Source organism: Podarcis tiliguerta, assembly GCF_965153285.1.
Source record: "Podarcis tiliguerta genome assembly, chromosome: 8".
Lineage (NCBI taxonomy): Eukaryota > Metazoa > Chordata > Lepidosauria > Squamata > Lacertidae > Podarcis > Podarcis tiliguerta.
The window spans coordinates 8,550,843-8,578,526 of record NC_139541.1 but is presented as its reverse complement, the minus strand read 5'-3'; the positions used below and the strand labels follow the sequence as shown (position 1 = coordinate 8,578,526).

Sequence of the window (27,684 nt, the reverse complement as noted above, 5' to 3'; positions counted from 1 at the left end):
CCCAAGACTTTACCCTTCCCCAGTAATACTTTGAAACTAGATTTGGGGAATCCTCAAGGCTTCTCCATGAGGGCTGCAAGAGGACATTGGATTCAAATGACCAGAAAGGAGATTCCAACAAAACACAGTTCTCACCACTCGTTTAATCCTCACAACAACCTTGGGAGGGAGGTTAGGCTGAGAGGCAGCGACTAGCCCCCCAGGTCATCACCCCTTGAGCTTCATGTGACCAAGTGGGGATTTTAACCCTTGCCCCCCCCCCCCAGGTCCTAGTCCAACATGCTAAGCATGCTGACTCTTGTGCTAAATGGGGGGTGTGGAAGGAGAAATCGGCAAAAGCCACAGGGAAGCTGCTTGAGTACAATAGAGCCTCCTGCAGTCTGATGCCCTACCGATGTTTGGGGCTGTTGCTGCTCCTGTTGTGCTGCCTGGGGCTGATGGAAGTTGCAGTTTGGGACGGATGGAATGCAGCAAGACTGAGCTTGCCTTCGCTTTCCATTGTCAGGACTGTGTCGCCAAAAATTGTTTGAATTGCACACAGAGCTTTGCACCTTCACCAAAACAGGGGCTTTGAAAAAAACAAAGAGTACTACTGTACTAGTCTCCAGGGGTCTTTCGGAGATACAGTGGTGCCTCGGGTTACAGACGCTTCAGGTTACATACGCTTCAGGTTACACACTCCGCTAACCCAGAAATAGTGCTTCAGGTTAAGAACTTTGCTTTGGGATAAGAACAGAAATCGGGCTCCGGCGGCACGGCGGCAGCAGGAGGTCCCATTAGTTAGAGTGGTGCTTCAGGTTAAGAACAGTTTCAGGTTAAGAACAGACCTCCAGAACGAATTAAGTACTTAACCCGAGGTACCACTGTACTGGAACTGGCTCAAAACAAAACAGAAGACGTTGAAAGGGCACAGCCTACTGTATCCATTTGGCTGCTGGCGCGCAGGAGACAAAGCTGGGTTTATCCTTTGGATCGTAGAATTGGAAGGGACCCCTGAGGCTCATCTGGTCCACCCCCCACCCCCCCAGTGCAGGAATCTCAGCTGAAGAATTCATGACACACAGCCATCCAGCCTCTGTTTGGAAACAGAGATGAGAGTCGGTGGAAGAAGATTGGAAAAAATTCAAAGTATATTTACAGAAATACTGCAAAATTAATGAATGTTAGAAGAATGCTTGGATGAAGTTATATGGTTTTAGCAGAAATGTTATAAAGAATTAAGCAAAAACTGATTGTTAATGGGCCAAAGTGGAAAACTTAAAGTTAGATTGTATTAAGATAAATTATAGAACAAAAAATTGAGAAAGATGGAAAGGATTTGCTGAAATAGCTAATTGAACTAGAATACAAAAAAGGGAGGTGTGAGGAGGTCGATGAAACAAGTAAATGAAAGGTAAAGATATGGAAATATTGGATGTGTTTTTAAATGTTTTTGTTTTTCTTGTTGTTTTGATGTGTTGTTTTTTTGTTTTTGTTTTTATTTTCGATGTATTGTTTGTTAAATTTTTTATTGTTTTTTTCCTTTTTTCCTGTAACTATTAAACTTTTAATAAATATTATTTATTTATTTATTTTAAAAAAGGAAACTTGCAACAGATGAGAGCTTACCACCTTCCAGAAGTTCTTTCTGATGTATGTTCCTTGAGTGGTGGATTTGCAGGGGCGGGGGATCCCCCGTTAGGTGTGAAAAGGGGGATCCCCCCCCCCCCCGTTAGGTGTGAAAAGGGGGATCCCCCCCCCCGTTAGGTGTGAAAAGGGGGATCCCCCCCTTAGGTGTGAAAAGGGGGATCCCCCCGTTAGGTGTGAAAAGGCTTCCCCTAATTCTGGGGACTTTGTGGAGAAAATCCCAAGTGCCAGTGCCCTCTGTGAAACCCTCCTTTCTGAAGAAGCCGCCCGGATTCTTCTACTTCACCTTCTATCTCCCTTTTCTGGGAAAGTGGAGGTTCCTCTTGTCAACTGTGTCAACTGCACGGTTTCAGACATCTGGGGCTGGTTTCTCTCCTCCGCCAGCTTCCACGCATGTGACCGCATTTGTTCCACTGCCGTGCAAAAGAACTCTCCCTTTCTGCCTGACCCGAGGCCGCAGGGAAAGAACTTGATGTGAAAGACACTTGTCCCTTGATGCGGCGCAAAAAGCCGCTGGTTTCCTGTACAAGCTCATGGGGTGTGCGGCAGCCGTGAAGAAACAAATTACGTGCTAGGGGCCATTAGGAAACAAATTGAAAATAAAAGTGCCAGTATTATAATGCCATTATACAGATCTATGGTGTAGGCCAGGGGTCAGCAAGGTTTACCTCCATGGGCCGCATTGTGCACGCACGTGATTTCCAGCATCTTCGTCTGCGCAGGCACAATTTCCAGCGCCGCGGAAGCGAGTCCCTGCGCCGTACTGCGCCGGTTTAGCGCGGGGACTCACAGAGCAGGTGGCTCGGTTCAGTGGCGGCTCGTGGGCCGGTTAAACAACCCCTGTGGGCCGCTTGTGGTCCATGAGCCGTAGGTTGCCTACCCCTGGTGTAGGCCATGTTTGGAGTACTGTACTCTCTGTGTGTTTTGTGGGGGTTGTGCCGTTGGGCTCCACAGCCGATTTCTGCTCCCTGTTAGGCTTCCCCGAGACAGCAGTTCCTGCTTTTGGCTCGTGTAACTCAAGCAGATGGGCTTTAAAGATGCATGCAGACACACACACACACACACACACACAGACACAGACACGGCTCCTCTTACCCCTCCGAATGTCAGGATGCAACCCCAGGCTCTTCCAGGCAAGAAGCGATCACCTCTTGGTGTGCAAGGATCTGGCGCAAAATGCTCTTCCCTTGCGCCAGGGTTTCACTCGCACCCAAAGTGGATGGTTTTATTTTTATTTATTTTTTCCTGGACAGAGCATCTGGGCCCCTGGATTGAGGAGAGGTGGTTGGAGAGGTGAGTCCTGCGAGGGATTGGGGCTGGGAACTTGGGGGTGGGAGTTGTTGTTTTGTCTCTGGTTTTTTTCTTTCTGTCATCGAGGTTGCATCCAGTGCTGGCCCTAACTCAGAGTTGTTGTTGTTGTTTAGTTGTTTAGTCGTGTCCGACTCTTTGTGACCCCCTGGACCAGAGCACGCCAGGCACTCCTGTCTTCCACTGCCTCCCGCAGTTTGGTCAAACTCATCTTGGTAGCTTCGAGAACACTGTCCCACCATCTCGTCCTCTGTTGTCCCCTTCTCCTTGTGCCCTCCATCTTTCCATCCTCAGGGCTGATTTCCTTCAGAATGAATAGGTTTGATCTTCTTACAGTCCATGGGACTCTCAAGAGTTTCCTCCAGCACCATAATTCAAAAGCATCAATTCTTCGGCGATTAGCCTTCTTTATGGGTAGACCTGTTGAAATGAATGGCCACAACTAACTCGGTCAGGCCCATTAATTTTAGTGCATCTGCTCCGAATACAACTTAGCTGACTTGCAACACTTAGTTTTTTAAGGCCACCACATGCGTTAAATAGAACCTCATTGTTCAGGAGCAGTATAACTGCAAGGGGCTGATGCTGTTGCTGCATGTGGGGCCACCCTGGCCTTATCCTGTGTGTGTGAGAGAGAGAGAGAGAGAGAAAGAGAGAGAGAGAAAGAATAAGAGCCGTAAGGTAAGAAAAAGATTTAAGGAACCTGGACAGTTAAGACCAGTCAAAGGCGACTATGGGCTCGTCTTGCTTTCAGGCCATGGGAGCTGCCGTTTGTCTACAGGCAGCTTTCTGGGTCATGTGGCCAGCATGACTAAACCACTTGTGGCGCAACTGAACACTGACAGAAACCAGAGTGCACAGAAACGCCGTTTACCTTCCCTCTACCTATTTATCTACTTGTACTTGTGTGCTTTCAAACTGCTAGGTTGGCAGAAGCTGGGACAGAGCAACAGGTGCTCACCCTGTTGTGTGGATTCAAACCGCTGACCTTCCGATTGGGAAGCCCAAGAGGCTCAGTGGTTTAGACCACAGCGCCACCCGCGTCCCTATAAGAGATGTAGAGTTGGGAAGCCAAGGGTCATTTAGTCCAAGAGATATGGACATTCAACAAAGGAGATGCCACCACCTTCCAAGGGAGTCCCATCCACTGCCAAATAGCTCTTACCCTCAAACATTCTTCCTGATGTTTGTTCTTCAGTTTCTCTCTCTACCTTCTCCTTCCTCTCACCGTTGGGAGGCAGTATCATAGAATCATAGAGTTGGAAGAGACCACAAGGGCCATCGACTCCAACCCTTGCCCAAGCAGGAAACACCATCAGAGCACTCCTGACATATGGTTGTCAAGCCTCTGCTTAAAGATCTCCAAAGAAGGAGACTCCACCACACTCCTTGGCAGCAAATTCCACTGTCGAACAGCTCTTACTGTCAGGAAGTTCTTCCTAATGTTTAGGTGGAATCTTCTTTCTTGTAGTTTGGATGCCCCCCAAATCCCTGGACGGGATGCCAGGCCTGATCCACCTTCAGGGCTCGTCTTCTGTTCTTCTGGGCGTCCATCTGCAAGCCCCTTTATCCCTCCTTTGGGCCAAGAAGGAAATTATGGCTACCCACCTGGAGAGCAAAGCCAAGATTGCAGGTTGTAGAGTTGGATGTGCCCACTGCGGATCGTCCAGTCCCTTGCATTGTAAGAATACAGTGGTACCTCGGGTTACAGATGCTTCAGGTTACAGACTCTTCAGGTTACAGACTCTGCTAACCCAGAAATAGTACCTCGGGTTAAGAACTTTGCTTCAGGATGAGAACAGAAATCGTGCGGTGGCGCGGTGGCAGTGAGAGGCCCCATTAGCTAAAGTGGTGCTTCAGGTTAAGAACAGTTTCAGGTTAAGAATGGACCTCCGGAACGAATTAAGTACTTAACCTGAGGTACCACTGTCTGCAGCTGCCCCATCGAACCTGCCACCTTGGCATGATCAGTTCCACACTCTACCCAGTTGTGGTGGAGTCCTAGAATCCTCAGATGTTGCTACTGGCACCTACTATTTTTTATTTTGCAAAAAACAACACCGCAGTGTTTCCAGGTCCAGATGCTGGAGCATGTGTGTGCTTCTGGCTTGTGTTGAGGTTTGGAAGCTCGACATCTGCTTCCACTTAGGCCTGTTCCTCCGCGTGACACTGTCAGATTCCCTGGACGGGAGGCTGTGTTGACTCGTTCTGTAATGGGCATTTTCAGATCCAATATCCGAAATGTGCTCGTCTTATTGTCATGCTGTGTGTGTGCGTGTGCGCACGCAAGGAAGGAAGATGTTTTCGATTGCTCTGGGAGTGGCAGAGAAGTAGGAAAGGGGGAAATAATTTGAGACTGGGAGCGGTGATTTCCTCCTTCAAATAAAATAAAATAAAAATCGTGCTGCAGATCTGGAGCAAAGCATTTCCTCCGCAGGAAGGATCGAATAGCAAACTGGAGTCTCTGTGGGATTCACCCCATGGAGAAGCATGCAGCATCTTTTTTAATGCTCTCTGGGTAGGAGGGGAGACTGCTGCTTGTTTGGGCTTCCCCCGTCCAGGGCATCTGGTTAGCCATTGTGAGAACAGGAGGTTGGATTAGATGGGCCCCATTTGTCCTAAACCAAGCAGGTCCTTCTTATGTACTTAACTGTGAAGGAACCGACTTCAGAGTGGCTGAAAGGTTTTGAAAAAGATCGATAGAAAAGCTCTCCCTACCTGGACTTTAGGGGGGGGGGGCGGCTTTGCAGAAAGCAAGTGAAGAGCACCAGGTTGGAAGGATGCCTCTGTGCTTCATACATTTCAAACACATTTTCTCTCCCACCCCCGGAAGAGGGAACTGCAGCTTGCAGAGCTGAAATTTCCTTTTTTTTTTTTAAAGTAATGTTTATTGCTTTTCCAACAATTACAAAGAAGAAGTAAAAGAAAAAGAAGAGAAAAGAAGAACAATATAATACAGTACAATACAATACAGTACAATACAATACAATACAGTACAATACAATACAATACAATACAAAAACAATTTAAAATACATCAATCACATCCAATAATTTCAATATCTTATCTTTCATTCACTTATTTCCACGACCTCCTCACGCCTCCCTTTTTGTATTCCACTTCCATTAATTATTTCAGCAATTCCTTTCCATCTTCCTCTGTTTTCTATCCTGTAATCATCTTAATACATTCTAACCTTATTTTTCCCTTTAATACTCTATTAATCTATTTACACTTAATTCCTTCTAACATTTCTACTAAAGCCATGTTACTTCATTCCAACATTTTTCTAACATTCATAGTTTTACAATATTTCTATAAATAGTCTTTAAACTTTTTCCAAACTTCTACCACCGACTCTTCTCCCTGGTCCCAGATTCTGCCAGTCCTTTCCACCCATTCCATATAGTCCATCAACCTTCTTCGTATTTAAAGAAGAACTTTACTTTGTCCTCTACTGATCTTATTTTTATTTTCCTTCTTTTAAAACTGAAAGATAGTCCTTGCAGAGCTGCAATTTCCAGCACCCTTAACAAACTACGGTGCCCAGGATTCTCGCATGGTACGTTGGCAAGTCAGCATGTTTTCATAAGCACACTTTAATAAGTTCCACAGTTTTAACTATGCAGTGCATAACAAAGGGCTTTTAGCTGTGCTGAATCTTCTCACATTCAGCTTTGTTAAATGTTCTAGAGTTACGAGGGCAGGAGAAAAAACTTTCTCTGCTCTTTTCACGCCGTGCATTAGTTTTATTAACTCCTGTAAAGCGAAGAACAAGAGTGCCTCTGAAGAGGTGCAGAATGCCCCCACCTCCGAATCATTCAAATGATGCCCGGGGCCAGAGCCTTCTGGGTCAGCGAGCATGGCTTTGAAGCCTGCGTGAGCCTTTGCGTCGGGAAATAGGGCCATGCGGTTCAGTGATCCCACAGCTACGGCGTTCAGCAAAATCGGGGGAGCCACTGCAAAAAAAGGAAGGTTTTGTTTGTTTATTAATTGGGAAATTGGGAAATAGTAATCATGAAATGTAAGGGACGTGGGTGGCACTGTGGGTTAAACCACAGGGCCTAGGGATTGCCAATCAGAAGGTCAGCGGTTTGAATCCCCACGATGGGGTGAGCTCCCGTTTCTCGGTCCCAGCTCCTGCCCACCTAGCAGTTCAAAAGCATGTCAAAGTGCAAGTAGATAAATAGGTACCGCTCCAGCGGGAAGGTAAATGGCCTTTCCGGGCACTGCTCTGGTTAGCCAGAAGCGGTTTAGTCATGCTGGCCACATGACCCGGAAGCTGTCTGCAGACAAACGCCAGCTCCCTCGGCCAGTAAACCCAGAGTCATGCGCGACTGGACCTAACGGTCAGGGGTACCTTTACTTTTTAATCATGAAATGTGCCCCAGTTCTGCAGCCATTCTAAGCACGTTCTCCTCTCTTCGTGGCGTTTTGGCTGAGTAATGCTTGATGAAGACAGGCAACTCCCATTTTGTGTGCATGCAGGACACGCGAGATTGCTGACACGGGTGACAATTTCAGCCCCAGAAAGGAGCGGGGTGGGCTTATGCATGCTCCTGTACATCTTCCCTACCTGCCCATGCACCTCCTTCGCAGAAGTCCTGGAGGCTGTCATGAATGAAGAGACAGGACAAAATGAAGGCATATGTAAGGGTACTTCTCAATTCTGCTTTGGTCAGACCACACCTGGAAGACTGTGTCCGGTTCTGGTCGCCATGATTTAAGAAGGATGTTGACCACTTGGAACGTGTCCAGAGGAGGGCAACCAAAATGGTCAAAGGCCTGGAAGCGATGCCTTATGAGGAACGGCTAAGGGAGCTGGGCATGTTTAGCCTGGAGAAGAGGAGGTTAAGGGGTGATATGATAGCCATGTTCAAATATATAAAAGGATGTCACATAGAGGAGGGAGAAAGGTTCTTTTCTGCTGCTCCAGAGAAGCGGACACAGAGCAATGGATCCAAACTACAAGAAAGAAGATTCCACCTAAACATTAGGAAGAACTTCCTGACAGTAAGAGCTGTTCGACAGTGGAATTTGCTGCCAAGGAGTGTGGTGGAGTCTCCTTCTTTGGAGGTCTTTAAGCAGAGGCTTGAGAACCATATGTCAGGAGTGCTCTGATGGTGTTTCCTGCTTGGCAGGGGGTTGGACTCGATGGCCCTTGTGGTCTCTTCCAACTCTATGATTCTATGATTCTAACTAACCCTGGTTGAAGGAGCTGGGTCTGTTTAGCTTGCTAAAGAGGAGGCTGAGAGGAGATATGATAGCCATCTCCGCATGTCTTAAGGGCTGTCACGTGGAAGATGGAGCAAGCTTGTTTTCTCCTGCTCCAGAGGGTAGAGCTGAAACTAGTGGCTTCAAGTTACAAGAAAGGAGATTCCAAAGGATGAACTTTCTGACCGAGCTGTTGGGGCAGTGAAACGGTCTCCCTCGGCAAGTTGTGGTCTCTTCTTCATTAGAAGTTTTTAAGCGGAGGTTGGATGGCCATCAGTCACGGATACTGTAGTTGAGATTCCTGCATTTCAAGGGGTTGGACGGGATCACCCTCAGGGTTCCTTCCAATTCCGTGGTCCTATGTTCTTTCTCTCCATGGGGGGCTAAATGCATGTTGGCAGGCAGGTGGGGGCCGGATGCACCCCATCGACTCTGGGTGGAGGTGGAGATCTGGATGGCTCTGTTCTGCATTGGCATTTTGATCAGCCTCAGTGTTTTGACGTTGACCAGTAGTGCGGATCCTGCCCTGCAAGGCTGGTGTGGAAGCTGGGCCTTCTCTGGGCAGGCAGTGCGGTGGTGTAAACATTCCTAGAGGTGTGGCTCATGGTCTTGTTGGCCGACAGGAAACAAACCCTTAAGGTACTTTGACAAAGGACCACAGCTTAGGTCCCAGGTTTGCTGAAACCCTGGAGAAACCACTGCCAGTTAGCGCAGAGAGAATGCTACCTAGGAAGAGCCTGCTGGATCAGTCCTGTGGCCCATCTGTTCCAGCATCCTGTCCCCAAAGGGAAGCCTGCAAGCAGGATTCAAACAAAAGAACAACTCTCCCCTCCTGCAGCATTGCTGCCTCTGGCTGTGGAGGCAGATGAAAGCCATTGATTCCAGTAGCCATTGGTCACCCTCTTCCCACCCACCTCCCGAATAATTTGTCTAATCCTCTTTGAAAGACATCCAAACTGGTGGCCTTTACTGCCTCCTGTGGGAGTGAGTTCCAAAGTTTCACCCCCCAACATTAAGCTTCATTCATACTGAGGTCTGGGTCAGGCTTAGGAAGCTTTCTGTTCAACTCAGAACTTTATTGCAAGCCATGAGGACTAGAATCTTCCTTTTTAAAGGAAGGGGTGGTGCCCCCTGTTTTGCATGCAGAAGGTCCCCAGTTCAACCCCCCACAACTGCATTACCAGGTAGGGCTGGGAGAAGACTCCCTGCCTCAAGGTTTTGGAGAGCCTCTGACTCTCAGTGTAGACAGTACTGAACTAGATCGATCCACACACTTAACAAGCTACAGTAGTCATTGGGGATTGATCTTGGATCCTTCTGCCTGCCAAGCAGGTGTTCCATGGAGGCGCAGGTCAATTCTGTGTCCAGGGCAGCTGTCTACCAGCTCCATCTGGTATGCAGGCTGAGAACCTATCTGCCCGCGGACTGCCTCGCCAGAGTGGTGCATGCTCTGGTTATCTCTCACTTGGACTACTGCAGTGTGCTCTGTGTGGGGCTACCTTTGAAGGTAACCCAGAAACTACAACTAATCCGGAATGTGGCAGCTAGACTGGTAACTGGGAGTGGCCACCGAGACCATATAGCACTGGTCCTGAAAGACCTACATTGGCTCCCAGTACGTTTCCGAGCACAATTCAAAGTGTTGGTGCTGACCTTTAAAGCCCTAAATGGCCTTGGTCCAGTATACCGGAAGGAGTGTCTCCACCCCTATCGTTCTGCCTGGACACTGAGGTCCAGCGCCAAGGGCCTGCTGGCAGTTCCCTCACTGTGAGAGGTTACAGGGAACTAGGCAGAAGGCCTTCTCAGTAGCGGCACCCGCCCTGTGGAAGGCCCTCCCACCAGATGTCAAAGACATCTGAAGGCAGCCCTGTTTAGGGAAGCTTTTAATGTTTGATGCATTACTGTATTTTAATATTTTGTTGGAAGCCGCCCAGAAGCCCAGCCAGATGGGAGGGGTATAAATAATAAATTATTATTATTATTATTATTATTATTATTATTATTATTATTATTCCAGCCCTGGGTCCTTCAAGGTTTGCCTTCCCCACCTGAGCTTCCCTGGTGCTTGACCACACAGGGGGGCCGTGGCGCAGTCTCATCTACACTGATGGACCCTGCTTTCACATACACACACACACACACACACACACACACACACACACACACCGAGAGAGCCCTTGGTCCAGGTAGCCTCTCTCTCCCAGCCCAGAGATGAGACCCATGCTTTGAACTCTGCTGCCACCAGAGGGCTGAGTCAGCAGCCGGCAGGCTTCCAGGCCTCCCAGTTGGAGAGTGGCTTTGTTTGGGATATCTTATGCCTCCGGCGCCGCACGAGGAATCCAGCAGAGTCCTCTAAGTTCATCAGCAGGAGGGAGGGTTGCCAAAGACAACACCCCCAGTTGGGTGGGGACAGAGGAGGCGCGGGAGCCTGTGCGTGCACTGCAAAACTCTGTGCATGCACCGCAGAACGCGCTTCCGCGGAGGCTGGGGTGGCCGCCATCCTGGGTGGCTTGGAAAAGAGGATGAGGCACATTCATGGAGAGGGGAGAAGGCTCCCTATGGCTGCTACCCACAATGGCTGGGCTTCTCAATGGCTCTTGCAGGAAACGGCCGGAGGGGAGCCGGCTCTTGTGTTCAAATGCCACTTGAGGGTTTCCCCATTGGGGCATCTGGCCAGCCACTGTGAGAACAGGACGCCGGGCTAGTTCGGTCCTTGGCCTGATCCAGCTGCAGGCTGTTTTTATTTCAATTTGATTCCCTTCCCCTCTTCTTTTTTTCCTGCGATGGAACTCTTATTTGGGGACTTCGCTGGCTTTTTGCTGGCCCATGGAGGACCAGTCTGGAAAGTCAGCCTTGGTGAAGACTTGACGTTTTCATCCCCCAAAAAGTTTTTGATTTGAGTTTCCATTGAAATGAGGCTGTATTTTAATGTTGTGTTTTGGTCTTGTTTTTAAGTTGCATTTCAATCAATTTGTTTTTATATTGCGTGTTAACCGCCCTGAGCCCGGTCTTGGCTGGGGAGGGCGGGGTATAAATAAAATTTATTATCATTATTATTATTTTCTCAGATTTGTGTACGTGTCCACTCATACGGGAGAGAGGAGGCTGCCAGTCTTGTGCTTCTGGGTTCTTAATGTGGCACTGCCTCTGCAGAAGCTGGCTGCCAATTTCCTTTGACCAATAGCCCTTTGTCAGGGCAGGGGGGGTGTCAGGGCAGGGGGGGTGTAGTCAGATGGGGACAAGACTAGTGGGGTACTCCTCGTACAGGTAACTTAAAGGTTAAAAGGTATAAAATCAAAAGGCTTTAATTGGTTAAGATATTAAGGAGACTAAGATATATTAAGATATTAAAATTAAGTTAAAAATTAGGTAAGAAAAAGGGAAGGGATTTGCTGATCAAATACATGAATTGGAATACAGTGAAGGGAGGCGTGGGGAAGTCTGGGAAATAAGTAAATGCAAGGAATACTATGAAATGGAATTGTTTTTACCTGTTTTTCTGTTCTTTTTTTTTCTTTTTGTGTTGCTCTTTTTGCTGTTTTGTATTTTTGTATTTTTCTGTTATCTTTTCTACTTATGTAAAAACTTTAATAAAAATATTATATAAAAAAAAGACTAGTGGGGTACTCCTCTTAGCCGAAATAGGTGGTGGACTCTTCCTCCCTTGGAGGTTTTTAAGCAGAGGTTGGGTGGCCACCTGTCATGGCTGCTTTAGCTGAGATTCCTGCGTTGCAGGGGGGTTGGACTAGATGACCTGGGGGGACCCTTCCATGGTTCCTTGACCCCTCGCCCTGCCTGCCCCTAATCCCCCTTTAAAATCCCTTTAAACGGACACACCTCTCTCGGCAGGCACTGTGGGGAGATGGCCTTTCAGATAACCCACAGTAACCCCGTCTCATAGTCCAGGGAGATGTCTTTGTGGTTTCTGTAGCTCAGAAGGAAAACGGAGATCTGTGGGAACTGGGCTGGGGAATGCAGGGTCCCTGGGATCTGTTTCCTTGGCACCTCTGGAGCAGCAGGCCCCCCAGAGAGCGGCAGCCCATGCCAGCCCCAGGCGCCGCAAGGAGTATCGGAGCAGGAAACAGGAAAGAGGCAGATAAGCCCTCTTGGATGCGAGCCGAGAGAGAGACTGGCCTGAGAAAGGCGGCGAGGGGGTGCAGAGTCCCACTCGCTGTGTTTTACAGAGAGGTTAAAAAACACGAGAAGTGTTTTGGCCAGTGGTCCGCAGAGTCCAGCATCCTGTTCTCACAGGGGCCTGTGGGAAAACAAGCAGGATTCGAACACAAGAACAGCCCCTGCTGCCTCCATGGAGGCAGAGCATAGCCATTTGCCCAATCCTCTGTTAAAGCCATCCAAGTAGGTGGCCGGTCACTTCCTCCAGTGGCAGGGAGTTCCACAGTTTAGCTCTGAAGAAGAAGACTTTCCCAAGGAACAGAGAAATGATAGGGGGAAAACAACTGTAGAGTTGAAAGGGATCATAAGGGTCATCTAGTCCAACCCTCTGCAATGGAGGAATCACAGCTCAAGAATCCCAGGTAGAGAGAAATCCAGAGAGCTGCTGCCAGTGAGCGTAGGCAATATAGAACTTTACGGAGCAATTCTCCTGCCTTTGTGCAAATCAGTTTCTTCTATCCCTATTTAGATCATTCCTTTATTCGGAATCATGAGGACTAGATTCTCTCTTTTAAGTTTTAGTGGAAGAGGGTTGGGACAGGGTCCCCTGCCTGAAAAACACACCCACCCACCCCAGAAAGCTGCTGCCGGTCAGTGTAGACAATCTCGCTCAGCCAAAGGCTCCGTAAGGGTCTGCTCTTCAGTAGGAATGACATTGGACGTGGCCCTAAGCCTCAGGATTGGGTGGCTTTAAAAGAAGATGGGAAAATTTGTGTAGAAGGATCCACAAATCTGTGGCTACTAGCCACAAGTGGCTCTGCCCTGCCTCCATGGCTGGAGGCAGAAACGCTTCTGAATTCCAGGTGCTGGAGAGGTGCTGAGCGAGGCGGGCAGGTGACGAGTGGCGGAGAGTCCGTCCGCCGCCACTGCCGCTGGCCGTGAGCAAGACGGGACGTCCCTGCTGAGGAATGCGGCTTGGCTTCCTGTTTTCCGCCGCCTGTGCCAGTCCTTCTGTTTGGAAACGTCCCGATCAGTGGTGGCCTGGGGAGGGGGCGACAGGGGGAAAGACCTTCGGTGGTTTGAAAAGGAGGGTTTACTTCAGGCTAAGGAGAGGGTTGCATAAGCTTGCTGCCCCCCCCCTCTGCTGGGTGGAGGGGGGGTGCAGTGGGCGGTCTGCCTGGCTGGCTTCTTTGCTTCCTTGTGTTATAATTGCTCAGTAACGTTAGATTTCCAGGCGGCGCGAGAGGCTCGCATCCTGGTGGAGCAGATGCCCTGCACGGGGGTGCTGGCAGGCCTCGCCTCTGCTGCCTGGGTGCCCCCCCTCCCTGGCTTCCCATGGGAGGAGGAAGAGGAGGAAGCTGCAGGGGATTTGGCGGCGGCAGCCCTGACACGGGTCCAGTCCTGCAGGATAATCGGATAGGGCTTGGACAGGTGGCTTTCGTGCGTTCAGCATGGCTGCCCGCTGCACGGGACAGAGCCTCCCCCCCACCTCAGGGTTGAGCTGACCACTTCAGTGTCCCCTGTGGGCACGCTCTTGTGGGTGGCATGGAGTCGCTCAGGGATTCTGTTTTGCATTTGGCCTTGCAGATGTCGACCTACAAGAGAGCCACCCTGGATGAGGAGGAGCTGGTGGACTCCATGGAAGGAGAGGTCTACCCCAACGGGATCCAGGTAAGAGCTGCTTGGTTGTACGTGGGAGTGGGGCGCAAGGTGCATTTGAATGCTGGAGATTCCTTGGTGGCTTCACCTGTTGGTTGCCTGCCTGGGGCCAGGAGCTTTCTCCCTGCTCTTGAGGGGATCTCTCCGCTGCCCCGCAAAAGGGAGCATGGTCTGCATTGGGGAGTGGGCTCCCTTCCAAGCTGAATGCAGTGGGTCTGATCTCCCTCTGGGAGACCCCTCTGCCCTCCTTGGAGGGTTTCCGGGGGGGGGGGGCAGGGGAGGCCTCTGCTCTTACAGGCAAGAGCTTAGTCCTGGGTGGGTGGGTGTGCAAACGTCTCTTTTCAAGAAGAGGACAGGAAAGGGGTTCCCAACTTAACCTAACAGGACACCCTGGTGGGTTTTCTGTCCTCAAACACACCCGTTTGGTTCTTCCCTTCTAATCCGGTGCCATCCTGTCCAGTTCCTGCTCCGATCTGGTGCTGACCGCATGAGGACTAGCTGCTTGGGCTGTAGGCAAAAGGCAGCTGCTTCCTCCGATCAGCTTTGTGGCTCAGGAAAGAGCAACGGGCAACCTGTTGATTTTGCGGCGTCTCTGCCACCTTTTACGAGAAGCTGCAGCCCAAATTATGGACCCTAATCGGAGCTCTATAGGTGCACCCCAAATCGAGGATAGCCAATGTGGTGCTCCCATCATTCGTGACCTCTGGCCATGCTGACTGCTGTGACTGGTGGGAGTTGGAGTTCATCAGCACCGCTGCCCTGAGTCCAGTGTGATAAATCCAGGACTCTCTATTTGCAGGATATACTGTGGCTCTGCAACCTTTATTGTGACACTGTCTGGTCTTCTAGTGCTGTTGCTTCCCAAACTTGGGGCTCCAGTTGTTTTTGAACTACAACTCCCATCATCCCTCGCTAGCAAGACCAGTGGCCAGGAATGATGGGAACTGTAGTCCAAAAACAGCTGGGGACCCAAGTTTGGGAAACACTGGACTAGAGGCAGGTTCTCAATTCGAAATTAAAACACAGACGGTCCTTGCAGCACTAGCTGGCTCTGTATATAACACGGGGAGCAGTGCCTCCAAACAGAATCATAGAATTGGAAGGGATCCCCAAGGGTCATCCAGTCCAGCCCCCTGCAATGCAGGAATCGCATCTGAAAAATCCCTGCCTGGTGGCAAATGACTTGCCTATCGGCCACTGAACCCCACACCAATGACCACCTTTTGGGGACAGGCTCCCACATTGGGGTGTGTACTGAGCCAGTCCCTCTCTATTCCCCAAAACAATCCCATTAAGCAGGTGCTTGCTGATGAATGTCTTCCTGACCTGGAGGAGATGCAGCCTGGTTGTAGCATCTGTGAATAATTATTCACAGCTGCTTCTGAAGGAGGGAGGCGGGGGGGGTCGACTAAGACAACAGACCTTTCCCTATTAAATGAGGTGAGGGGCCTTGGATAGGGCAAGGAAGGTCCAGGAGGACCTGAGGTGGGGGTGGGGAGACGAAATCACCCCCCACCCCTCAGAAGGGGTTTGCTTCTCCCCGGTGGCGGCTCGTGATGGAAGGTTGTGCTTCTGCTCCTGAGCACCTATACGACTTTGGAGCAGCAAGTCCCAAGTTCACAGCCTCTCTGTGTCTCCCTGCCATTGGGACATCCTTCATTCTAAAGATTTCAACCTAAGGGGGCAGGTTTTATGTTTCTAATCTCAGTTTGGTGCTGGGTTTCCTGGGTTCTGTCTAAACCACTCTGAAATCCCCGGAACACTGGAAGCTGCCTTACACTGAGTGGCCCATCTAGCTCAGTATTGTCTGCACTGACTGGCAACAGCAGCTCTCCAGGATTTCAGATTGAAGTCTCGCATACCGGGAAACTGAACCCAAGACCTTCTGCGTGCAGAGCAGGTGCTCTGTCCACCGAGCTTTGGCCCTTCCCCATGTGGGAAGCTGCTTTTATGTAGAGTTAGGCCACTGGTGCATCTAGCTCAGTGTTGCTTGCACTGGCTGGCAGCAGCTCTCAAGAGTTCCAAGCCAGGGTTGCCCGGATCCGGATCCTGGGGCTTTCTGCATGCAAAGCACTCAGCCATCAAGCCTTTCCCCCAAGATTTGTACCCCGCCCATCTGGCTGGGTTTCCCCAGCCACTCTGGGCGGCTTCCAACAAAGATGAAAAATACACTAAAATGTCACATATTAAAAACTTCCCTGAACAGGGCTGCCTTCAGATGTCTTCTGAATGTCAGGTAGTTGTTTATCGCTTTGACATCTGATGGGAGGGCGTTCCACAGGGCGGGCGCCACTACCGAGAAGGCCCTCTGCCTGGTTTCCTGTAACTTGGCCTCTCACAGTGAGGGAACCGCCAGAAGGCCCTCGGAGCTGGACCTCAGTGTCCGGGCAGAACGCTGGGGGTGGAGACGCTCCTTCAGATATACTGGACCGAGGCCGTTTAGGGCTTTAAAGGTCAGCACCAACACTTTGAATTGTGCTCGGAAACGTACTGGGAGCCAATGTAGGTCTTTCAAGACCGGTGTTATATGGTCTCGGCGGCCGCTCCCAGTCACCAGTCTAGCTGCCGCATTCTGGATTAGTTGTAGTTTCCGGGTCACCTTCAAAGGTAGCCCCACGTAGAGCGCATTGCAGTAGTCCAAGCGGGAGATAACCAGAGCATGCACCACTCTGGTGAGACAGTCTGCGGGCAGGTAGGGTCTCAGCCTATGTACCAGATGGAGCTGGTAAACAGCTGCCCTGGATACAGATTTGACCTGCGCCTCCATGGACAGCTGTGAGTCCAAAATGACTCCCAGGCTGCGCACCTGGTCCTTCAGGGGCACAGTTACCCCATTCAGGACCAGGGAGTCCCCCACACCCGCCTGCCCCCTGTCCCCCAAAACAGCACTTCTGTCTTGTCAGGATTCAACCTCAATCTGTTAGCCGCCATCCATCCTCCAACCGCCTCCAAGGGCAGAGAAGGCTGCCGTGTGTCCTTTGGATAAGTCTGCCAGTGTCTCTGGCACAAGTCACAGTTCCTTCCTATGCAAGCATTCCTGGGACACCTTGAATTGTTGGGCCGTGAGCCTGCATGGATTTTTGCCAGGCAGGAAGTAGAAGCAAGTTGGGGATCATAGAGTAGGGATATGCGCTGTTTTTCTGTTATTTTGAAAGTACTTTTTATTGAATTTTATCCATGCAGCCCGAAAGTACAGAAGAGAATTTCATGGACTGAAATAACGTAGGGCAAACGAAACTGATCTTTTAGTATCAAGGCATCAAGGCATCATCACCAGTGACAGAGGCCCCTGGAGTGGGGAGGGAGGAGATGGAAGATGATTTAGACTGAATCAGACTCACTGGAGCTCAGTGTGGTCAGCACTGACAGGCAGCAGGCGGCTTTTCCCAGCGCTACCAGGAGATGCTGCCAGTGGGGATTGAATCTGGGGCCTTCTACATCCCAAGCAGGGACTCTGCCAAAGAGGGATGGTCCTTCCTGAGTCTTTCTCCTGATCTGCCCACCATCACTGTATGTTCCTTGTGTTTTTCCTCTCCCTCCGGGCCCCCACTTTCTTCCCCTCCCCTCCCCTTCGCCTGAAAAACTTGTTCTGGGCTGAGAGGTTGTTTGCTTGGCCTGTCCCGGCCCCCTCTTTGAAACCAAATCTTTATCCCTTGGGGAAGAAAGAAGCAAATACTCAACTCCCCTCTTTGTTCTCCATCAAGCAAATCTTCAAGAACAACAGCAACCACCCCAAACCCTCTCCAGCTTTTGGAAGCCAGGTGGGGAGTGGTAGGGCCAGAAACCTGCTCAGGTGTGTTTGCATGACTAAGGCTGACCTCTGCGCTACTTCTGCCGCTGGGATGGTTTCAAAACCCTCTTTTTTTTATTACTATATTTATAACCCTCGTCTCGGTGTCTTGCAAATGACGCAATCCAGGGGCACTTAAAATCACAACAGTCGCTAAACAATTTTTTTAAATGACCTGGAAAAATAAGAGCACTAAACACAGAAGGAAGGAGAAACTCAAAAGTGACGAGAAGAAGCATGGATCCAGGCATGAGCCCAAAAACCAGAAGGATAAAGGCGGGTTGGGGCTTCTGAAAGAGAGCCAGCCAAGATCCATGTATCGGCAAGCAGAAATCCTCACAGCTACTGACACAGAGGCACGAGGAGCCACCTGAACATAAGAAGAGTCTGCTAGTCACAGCATTGTAGAGTGGGAAGGGAACCCCAAAGGTCCGCTAGTCCAGCCCGCTGCCGTGCAGCCTTCTGTTCTTGCAGTGCCCCAATGGGAAACCCACATACAGGACCTGAGTCACCAGCAACTGGGATTCAGATGCCCCTGGCAGTGCCAGCAGAGGCCGGCAGCGATCAGTAGCCTCAACCTCCATGAATTTGTCCAACCCTCTTTTAAAGCCATCTAGGTTGGCGGCCATTGCTTCCTCCTCTGTGCGAGGGAGTTCCACAGCTTAACTGTGCTGCATGAAGGAGGGCTTTAATTTATCGGTGCTTAATATTCCAACATTCAACTTAATCGGACGTCTGTGAATTCTAGCGTTATGAAAGAGGGAGAAATAACTCTCCTCTACCCGCCGAGCATCATTCTTGGCAGCTAGAATGTCGCCAGGGCTTCTGTGATGTCACAGCAGCCCCAGCCAATGGCAGGGTCCCATCTTAGGTAGTGACCAGTTGTTGTTTTTAAGCATGCTCTCGTTCCTGATAGAAACGGGAGATTTAGGAACGAGGCTGATCCGCTGAGGAAGCTTGGGCCTCCCCTTCCCGTCACGCCGGGTTGCCTGGAGGCGCTGAGGCCTTTCGTTCATTTGGCTTGTCTTCCTGGACACTTCGAAGGCGAAACTGCCTGGCTCCTGTCTCTGTTCTCATTAAAGATCTTTCAAAATCCCAAAAAAACAGCAGAACGTTCTCTTGCCATATTCGTCTCTGTTGTGAGTTCTGCAGCAAAGGAGAACAGCAATGCAAGTCTCAGCAATGCCGGATGCCACAGCCCTCAATGCTTCTCTCTCTTCAGCTGGGAAAAGGGCTGCCTGCAGAGCACGCCCTCCCTGACAGGTGGGCACCTTCGCTGTCAAATAGGGAGTGATCTTGTGTGTGTTTTTATATAATATTTTATTAAGACTTTCACATAGAAAAAGAAAAAGAAAAATACAAAAAGAAAAAGAAAAACAATTCCATTTTCATAGTATTTATTACATTTGCTTGTTTCCCAGACTTCCCCACACCTCCCCTCTCTGTATTCCAATTCAAATATTTAATCAGCAAATCCCTTCCCTCTGTCTTATCTTTATCTTAATATATTATACCTTTAATTCTTCATCTTTTTAACCTTCGAATTTTCCATGCTCCTTCACCACATTATTACTAATAACCTTTTAACCTCCATCCGATGTCATTCTAACATTCATTAATTTTATAATATTTCTGTAAATAGTCTTTAAATTTCTTCCTCCACCGTCTCTTCTCCCTGGTCTCTGATTCTGCCAGCAAATAGGGAGTGATCTTGCGCCCTCCTCGCTGAGCTGAAGAAGCTCCGCTCCCAGTGCCTGTTGGCTGGGTGCACCCCTCTCCGCACGAACCTGCCATGGGGCTGGCGTGTCTCCTTGGCCCAGAGCCAGCTGACTGCAGCTGAGGCAGACCAGATGTTCTCCAGACTTACTGCTCTGTTGGCATGGGATTTTGTGGGGATGAGCTCCTTGCCGTCAGGGTCTCCTGGGTGTCCCTGAGAAGAGCCTTCAGCTGGATCAGCCCCAAAGGGGGGGGGGCACACCTAGCCCAGCATCCTCTTCTCCCAGTGGCCCACCAGATGCCCCAGTGGGGAAGCCCACAAGCAGGGTCCAAGCAACTCTCCCCTCCTGGAGTCTCCAGCAACTAGGATTCAGAAGCATCCTACCTGCCCGCAGACTGTCTCGCCAGAGTGGTGCATGCTCTAGTTATCTTCCGCTTGGACTACTGCAATGCGCTCTACGTGGGGCTACCTTTGAAGGTGACCCGGAAATTGCAATCAATCCAGAATGCGGCAGCTAGACTGGTGACTGGGAGTGGCCGCCGAGACCACATAACACCAGTCCTGAGAGATCTGCATTGGCTCCCAGTTCGTTTCCGAGCCCAATTCAAAGTGTTGGTGCTGACCTTTAAAGCCCTAAACGGCCTCGGTCCAGTATATCTGAAGGAGCGTCTCCACCCCCATCGTTCTGCAAGGAACGCTGAGATCCAGCTCCGAGGGCCTTCTGGCGGTTCCCTCATTGCGAGAAGTGAGGTTGCAGGAAACCAGGCAGAGGGCCTTCTCGGTAGTGGCGCCCACCCTGTGGAATGCCCTCACTTCAGATGTGAAGGAAATAAGCAGCTATCCTATCTTTAAAAGACATCTGAAAGCAGCCCTGTTTAGGGAAGTTTTTAATATTTAATGCTGTACTGTTTTTAACACTTGATTGGAAGCCACCCAGAGTGGCTGGGGAAATTCAGCCAGATGGGCAGGGTATAAATAATAATAATAATAGTTGTTGTTGTTGTTGTTGTTGTTGTTGTTGTTATCACTTCCTCTGATAGCAGATGCAGAGCATGCCTGCCATGGCTAGTAGCCAGCGAGAGCCCTCTTTTCCATGCATTTGTCCAATCTTCTTTTAAAGCCATAGAAGTTGGTCTGCCTCTAGTGGGAGGGAGTTCCACAGTTTAACTCTGCACTGCATTGAGAGGTCATTTCTTTTATCTGCCCTAAATCTCCCAGCATCATTGGATGTCGACGAGTTCTAGTGTTATGAGAGAGCAAGAAAAACTCTCCCCACCCCCCAATTTCCCCATGCCAGGCATAATTATATACACATCTTTTAGGACATCTCTTACTCTCCTTTTCTCTGATCTGAAAAGCTCCGTGGTGGCCGCGGTTCATACTGCTTGTCTGCCTGCCTTCATCCTGGCAACAGTTCTTGGAGGTTTTGATCTTGGTGGTAATAATGGGGTTCCTTTGCTGCAGTTGTTAATACTGTGGAGTCTCGTGCTATAACCCAGGGGCTGATATTTCTCAGCTTTGCTAAAAGAGGGGGGCGCCCCAGAGGCCATGCAGTCTGACCCCTCCCCCCAAAAGCTGGGATCAGCACTGCCTGCCCCACTCCACCACAGTCCTGTGTGAACCCAGGCCATTGCATGCTGTGCTGCAGAAACTCTGCCTGCTGCAGGATAGCAGGCTTTAGGTGACTCGAGTGAGTGAGCCAAGCCACATTGTCTTGAGAGCACATGAACATGCTCCTTGGAGTCATTCCTCATTGGGGAGCAGGGGCATTGACCCCCAATTAGACGGCTCTCTTAGATCCAGAAGCCTTGTCCCTAGATATCTCCTCTGCCCTTCCTTTCACTGTCCTTTTGGAGTTCTGTGCTGCCCCAAAGATGTGAAGCGGATAGTTCTTGACTCTTGCAGGCCAACTGGCATAACTGGACTCTCCTCCCTGGGAAGATTTTAAGCAGAGGTCGGATGGCAGGGATTTTTGAGCTGTGCATTGCAGGGGGTTGGTCTAGATGAACTTTGGGGGGTCCCGTCCAACTCTATGATCTGGAGGCGGGGCGGGGGGGAGAGAGAAAGATGCAGCTCACACAATCCCTCCTCACAGTCAAAGTGGTGCAACCCGCTTACCATTCTTTTGGGGGGATGCCCTCTTGGGCTGACTTGACACATGACTCCTCCAGGAAGGCGTTGCTGACCAATCCGATGCCTCCACACAGCAACTCCTACAAGGACCCTCCTCCCATTGGCTAGAGATGGGGTGGGGGCGGGCAACATCTGCTTTGCTGGGTCGCCTGGCTTGGCAGCTCAGCCCCAGCTCTGAGAGGCAGCCAGCAACCCCATACTCTCCCCTCCTTGCTTTGTGCTTCTGGGTCTGCAGCCGCACAACCCTTGGTGTCTGCTTCCTCTCATTGTCCCTCTCTGCCTGGATGGCTGAGGGCCTTCCCATTTGTTTTGTACTCAATTGAAGGCAGGTTCAGGAAGTTATAACTGGGGACCCCTCCTTCTCCCCCAATTCTCTCCTTCCTCGAGGGTTTTAAAGCAGCGGTCAAAGCACCCCCTGTTAGGATTGCTTTACATGTGACACCCGCCTTGCAAGGGGGTTGGGCTTGATGACCCTTGGGGACCCCTTCCAACTCTTAGGATTCTGTGACAATCTAGATCCTCTTATCCTTATTTTTTCTAAACATTGTTAGGTGGGCTTCCCCAAGTCCCCCCTATCTGATTTTCATTTTACCTCATCTTTAGCAGTTTACATATATCATAATTTCTAACCATTTTTTTTATCATACTTACTTTTACCATAAAAATCTTCACATTTTATCACTTACAAATACAGTGGTACCTCAGGTTACATACACTTCAGGTTACGTACATCGTGCTCCAGCGGCAGCCGGAGGCCCCCATTAGCTAAAGTGGTGCTTCAGGTTAAGAACAGTTCCAGGTTAAGAACAGACCTGCAGAACGAATTAAGTTCTTAACCCGAGGTACCACTGTATTTTAAAATAGTATTAAAGTGATGCACCACTTTAGCTAATGGAGCCTCCTGCTGCCGCTGCACCGCTGCTGCACAATTTCTGTTCTCGTCCTGAAGCAAATTTCTTAACTCGAAGCACTATTTCTGGGTTAGCAGAGTCTGTAACCTGAAGCGTATGTAACCTGAAGTGTATGTAACCTGAGGTACCACTGTACACTATCTTCTACTTATATTTTTTTAAAAATAATATTTATTAGAAGTTTTATAGTTACAGAAAAAAAGTATAAGAAAAAAGCATTAAAAAATTAACAAACAATACATCGAGAATAAAAAGAAAAAAACAATACATCAAAACAACAAGAAAAAACAAAAACATTTAAAAACACATCCAATTTCCATATCTTTATCTTTCATTTACTTATTTCCTCGACTTCTTCACACCTCCCTTTTCTGTATTCTAGTTCAAATTAGCTAATTCAGCAAATCCTTTCCCTCTTTCTCAATTTTTTGTTCTATAATTTATCTTAACACAGTCTAACTTTAAATTTTCCACTTTAACCCATTAACACTCAGTTAATTCTTTATAACATTTCTGCTAAAACCATATAATTTCATTCCAGTATTCTTCTAACATTCCTTAATTTTGCAGTATTTCTGTAAATATACTTTAAATTTTTTCCAATCTTCTTCCATCGACTCTTCTCCCTGCTCTCGGATTCTGCCAGTAATTTCTGCCATTTCCATGTAGTCCATTATCTTCTACTTCTAACCCTACAGCCTATATCCCCTTCCAAAGCTATTCTAAGATTTAAACATTAACATATTTTTTCAAATATTCCTTAAACTTCTTCCAGTCTTCTTCCACCGTCTCTTCTCTCTGGTCCTGGAGTCTCGTAGTCAGTTCAGCAAGTTCCATATAGTCCATCATCTTCATCTGCCATACTCCAAGGAAGTCTTTTGCCATTCAGGTGCCCTCCAGGACGTTGCTGTACTACCATTCCCATTGTGCTCCTGACCGTGGGCCATGGGGGCTGCTGGGAGGTGGACCCTGCACACCCAACCTCTGGGCTGGCGAAAAGCCACTCCAAAGCTTGGTGCTGATTGGACATTGGTGGGCAGGTGGGCACCAGCCCAAACTGCAGCATCCTGCTTCTCGAGCAAGGGGGGACTGTGGAACTCCCTCCTACAAGAGGCAGTGATGGGCACCAATTTGGACGGTGAAAAGAGGATTTATGGAGGACAGGGCTGCTAGTGGCCATGCTGGGGCTCCGTGGTCAGAGGGAGCAATTCTTCTGAATCCCAGTTCCTGGAAACCACAGGAGGGCTCTTGTGCCTGGGTCCTACTTTGGGGGTTTCCCCTCATAGGCACCTGGTTGGAGACTGTGAGGATGCTGGTCTAGATGGGCCCCTTTTCACCTAATCCAGCAGGTGGTTCTTAGGTTCTTACATGCTAGATGCTGTACGGTTTTTTTATTCTATTTTCAATCGCATCTCACCACCACCCCATACCGCCCACAATATATTATAAGTAATTGAATCGCAATTTGAATACTGAAGAATTGAGATTGTGATACAATAAAATGCAGTATAGGAGACACAGCTGAAAATACAACGAGGAAGCAATATAAATATTTAGTGTTACGTTGTCTCCCATCTTCAGCTGCAAACCCACAGACACACCTCAGGCCTCTTGGAAATTACAAACCACTGACAGCCCATGGACTACCAACTGGAAACCCCCCTGAGTCAGAGAATGTAACTTCCATAAAACTCCCTTTTCCTCCTCTTCTCCCCCCCCCCCCATTTTTCATAGTTGGTGTCCTCATGGCCCAGGGGACCTGGGTTCGAATTCCCAGCCCATCTGGCTTGCAAGGGGGGGGGGTCCAAAGGCTGCACACCCATACACACTCCACACCCTGAGGCTTGACTTCTTGCCTTCTTCCTCCCCAGGTGAATTTCCGTGGGTCGGGGACCAGCAAAAGCTGCTGGGCCGAGCGGACGCATGTTGAGAAACGCCTCCTGGTGCTGACAGTGGCCCTCTCAGCTGGCTTCCTGGCCTGCATCTGTGTGCTGCTGTTCCAGTTCCGAACCAGTGAGTCTCCCTCCTGGCTTACACTAAGACTGCACTGCCCCCTGCTGGCGCCCTCCAAGTGGTTTTGGACTACACTTCCCAGCAGCCCCTTGCAACTCTCAGGCCAGTGTAATGGACTTTGGTCTAACAGACGGTATCCAGCCAAGTTCCGCTCCTCAGGGTAGACCTATTGAAATTTAAGGCCATGACTGGAGAAAGTGGCAAGAGAAAAGCCTTTTCTCTCCACCTCTCACCACTCTAGAACTTGTGGCCACCCAGTGAAGCCGAATGCTGGAAGATTCAGAACAGACAAAGGGAAGTCCTTCATGCAGCACATAGTTAAACTGCGGAACTCCCTGCCACAGGAGGCAGTGGTGGATATCAGTTTTAAAGTAGAGGATTGGGTGAATTCATGGTGGAGGAGAGGGCTGTCAATGGCTGCTAGACACGACAGTTGGGGTCAGTAGTGCTGAATCCCAGTTCCTGGAAACCACTGGAGGGGAGCGTTTACTCTTGTGGTCAAATCCTGATTGTGAGTTTACCATAATGGGCATCCGGTTGGGCCACTGTTAAGAAGAGGAAGCTGGCTTGCTGGGCCATATTCTTATGACTGACTGGCTTCATTAATTTCAGTGGGTCTACCCTGTGTTTTGGGACGCAGGTGGCACTGTGGGTAAAAGCCTCAGCGCCTAGGGCTTGCTGATCGAAAGGTCGGCGGTTCGAATCCCTGCGGCAGGGTGCACTCCCCTTGTTTGGTCCCAGCGCCTGCCAACCTAGCAGTTCGAAAGCACTCCCGGGTGCTAGTAGATAAATAGGGACCGCTTACTGGCGGGAAGGTAAACGGCGTTTCCGTGTGCTGCGCTGGCTCGCCAGATGCGGCTTTGTCACGCTGGCCACGTGACCCGGAAGTGTCTCCGGACAGCGCTGGCTCCCGGCCTCTTAAGTGAGATGGGCGCACAACCCTAGAGTCTGTCAAGACTGGCCCGTACGGGCAGGGGTACCTTTACCTTTACCTTACCCTGTGTTTCATTTCTATTTGCCTCCCCAGGGATGCCTAAATGAATGAAAATAGCTCCTAATTCACATACATTTGAGTTGTGCTTGACTGCGCACACAAACGCCGCTTGCGGGGGCGGAATGGGGGTGGAGTGGTCCGTAACGGATTCATGTGCAGTGTCTTGGAACGGAAGACCCGTGTAAGCGGGGATTCCCCTGTAAGTAATCCTGTGACCCTGACCAGCCCTTGCTGCCCCTTTCCTCCAGGGCTCTGCCTGACGGAGTCCTGCATCTCCGTGACCAGCTCCATCCTGAGCTCTCTGGACCGGACAGTGGACCCCTGCGAGGACTTCTTCAGCTATGCCTGCGGGGGCTGGATCAAGGCCAACCCCATCCCTGATGGCCATTCCCGCTGGGGGACCTTCAACAAACTCTGGGAGCACAACCAGGCCATCCTCAAGCACCTTCTGGGTGAGACCCTGCGATGGGAGACCCATCTCTTCCCATGGAATCTGCAAAGGAGAGCGGGGGAAATCTTCAAGGGCTGCCACCTGAGTCTGGCAGGAGCGTGAAACAGGGTCTTTTCCAGCAGATTGTCAGTGCAAGGAATTCTGCTTGTGCAATGCAGTGGCGTAGCGTGGGTTGTCAGCACCCGGGGCAAGGCAAGTAATTTGCACCCCCTAACCCGTGGATTTGCGCCCCCTAACCTGTGGATTTGCGCCCTCTAACCCTAACCGCCAGATGTTGCGCCCGGTGCAGGCGCCCCCCCCTGCACCCCCCACGCTACGCCACTGGTGCAATGAGGCTCCCCACCCACCCAACTTCCTCCTTCCCCACACCATAAATTAGCAACACTTTTAATCCTAGATTAGTGGTTCCCAAGTTTTTGGGAGCCAACGCCCCCTTGGTCCCATGAACCCATCCCCAGTGCCCCCTACCCTGTGGAAAGCAAGAGTCAGAACAGCAGTCTGCACGTCTTGCTTAGGAAGAAATTCACACAATTAAATTCAAGGCAGTAATTAATTGCACATTTTTCAATACCCAACCAGCATGTTTAGTTTAATTAACTAACTCCTAACAGAGTTGATGAAATTGCCTGCATCTTCTGGCTCCGTTTAAATAGGTTTCCAGGACACTTTTGCTGTCTTTATCTCTTGTGCATTTGCCACCCTGCACTCCCTTTGGGAGGAAGGGCGAAGTTATAAATTGAGTGAGCAAGTAAGTAAGTAATAAATTCATCCTAGAGGTTCCTCCAACTCTCTGGGGCAGACCTGGGGTGACTGTGGGGCACAGGAGGGGGTGCAGGACAATTGCACAATTGGAAATCCTTGCGCTGGCAGGAGGCCTTGCAGTTTCCATTTTCTTTCTGCTTTCTGGGGGTGTTTTGACCTTTCGGGGCTTCTGGGAGGGAGAGAGGACGGAAAGAAGGAAGCAGTCTGGCTGCCTTGGAAGGGAAAGGGGGGGGGACTGAGTACCATTTGTTTCCCTCTTGCCTGTGCTCCGCTGAGGCCCCCCAATTCTTGAAGGCAGGCGGCAAGTCTTGCTGGGAGCTGCACAAGCAAAGGTTAGGTGGATCACTGGTAGAACATCCTGGTCGCTCTCTTCCTCTCTCTCTCATGCACTCCTTCAGTCTTCATTGAGATGGAGAGTTGGAAGCCAACCCAAACGGCATTACTGTGCAGTGGGTTGTCAGCACCCGGGGCAAGGCAAGTAATTTGCGCCCCCTCCCCCCGCTGCACTGTCCCTCCCCCAGATAGTCCCTCGCTCTCTCTCCGCACCGCACCGCACCGCACGCCTGGCACCCTCCCCTCCACAGTGGGCGGCGACCCGGCGGCTTGGATCGGATTCGCACAGCCAGCACTGCAGTGAGAGAGAGTGAGTGAGCCAGGTAGGGGCAGAGAGCTGCGAGTGCGAGCGTGCGCCCCCCCAGATGTTGCGCCCAGTGCGGCCGGCATCCCCCACGCTACGCCACTGTTACTGTGCAGGTATTGCTGCACAGACCAAAGGGGTCACCGAGACCAGCATTATGTGAACAGCAGTGGGGAGATTGCAGCAGCCTCCCCCTGCCCCCAGCTCCCTTCGACATCTAGCATTCAGAGGTATACTCCCTCCGGGACTGGAGGCTCCATAACACCGTTGTGTTTTCATAGGTGTTAATTTCCCATATCTCTGTGAAATGGTGTAATGCTGGGGTGGGGGGGGGAATGAGCTGTCAATGCTAGCCG

At 50.1% G+C, this 27,684-nt stretch overlaps 1 protein-coding gene across 6 annotated transcripts in view; it reads left to right on the top strand.

Moving 5' to 3' along the window:
* Window positions 1-27,684, top strand: part of ECE1 (endothelin converting enzyme 1) — a 73,551-nt gene that overhangs the window by 17,853 nt on the left and 28,014 nt on the right. For 4 of the 6 annotated variants that reach the window (XM_083453888.1, XM_083453891.1, XM_083453890.1 and 1 more), the window contains exons 2-4: window positions 13,849-13,932; window positions 24,343-24,484; window positions 25,727-25,930. In XM_083453888.1, coding sequence (XP_083310014.1) covers window positions 13,849-13,932; window positions 24,343-24,484; window positions 25,727-25,930 — 430 coding nt within the window. Of the gene's footprint in view, window positions 1-13,226; window positions 13,933-24,342; window positions 24,485-25,726; window positions 25,931-27,684 lie in introns of those variants that run through there. The other 2 variants (XR_014514471.1, XM_083453887.1) reach the window with 1 other exon arrangement.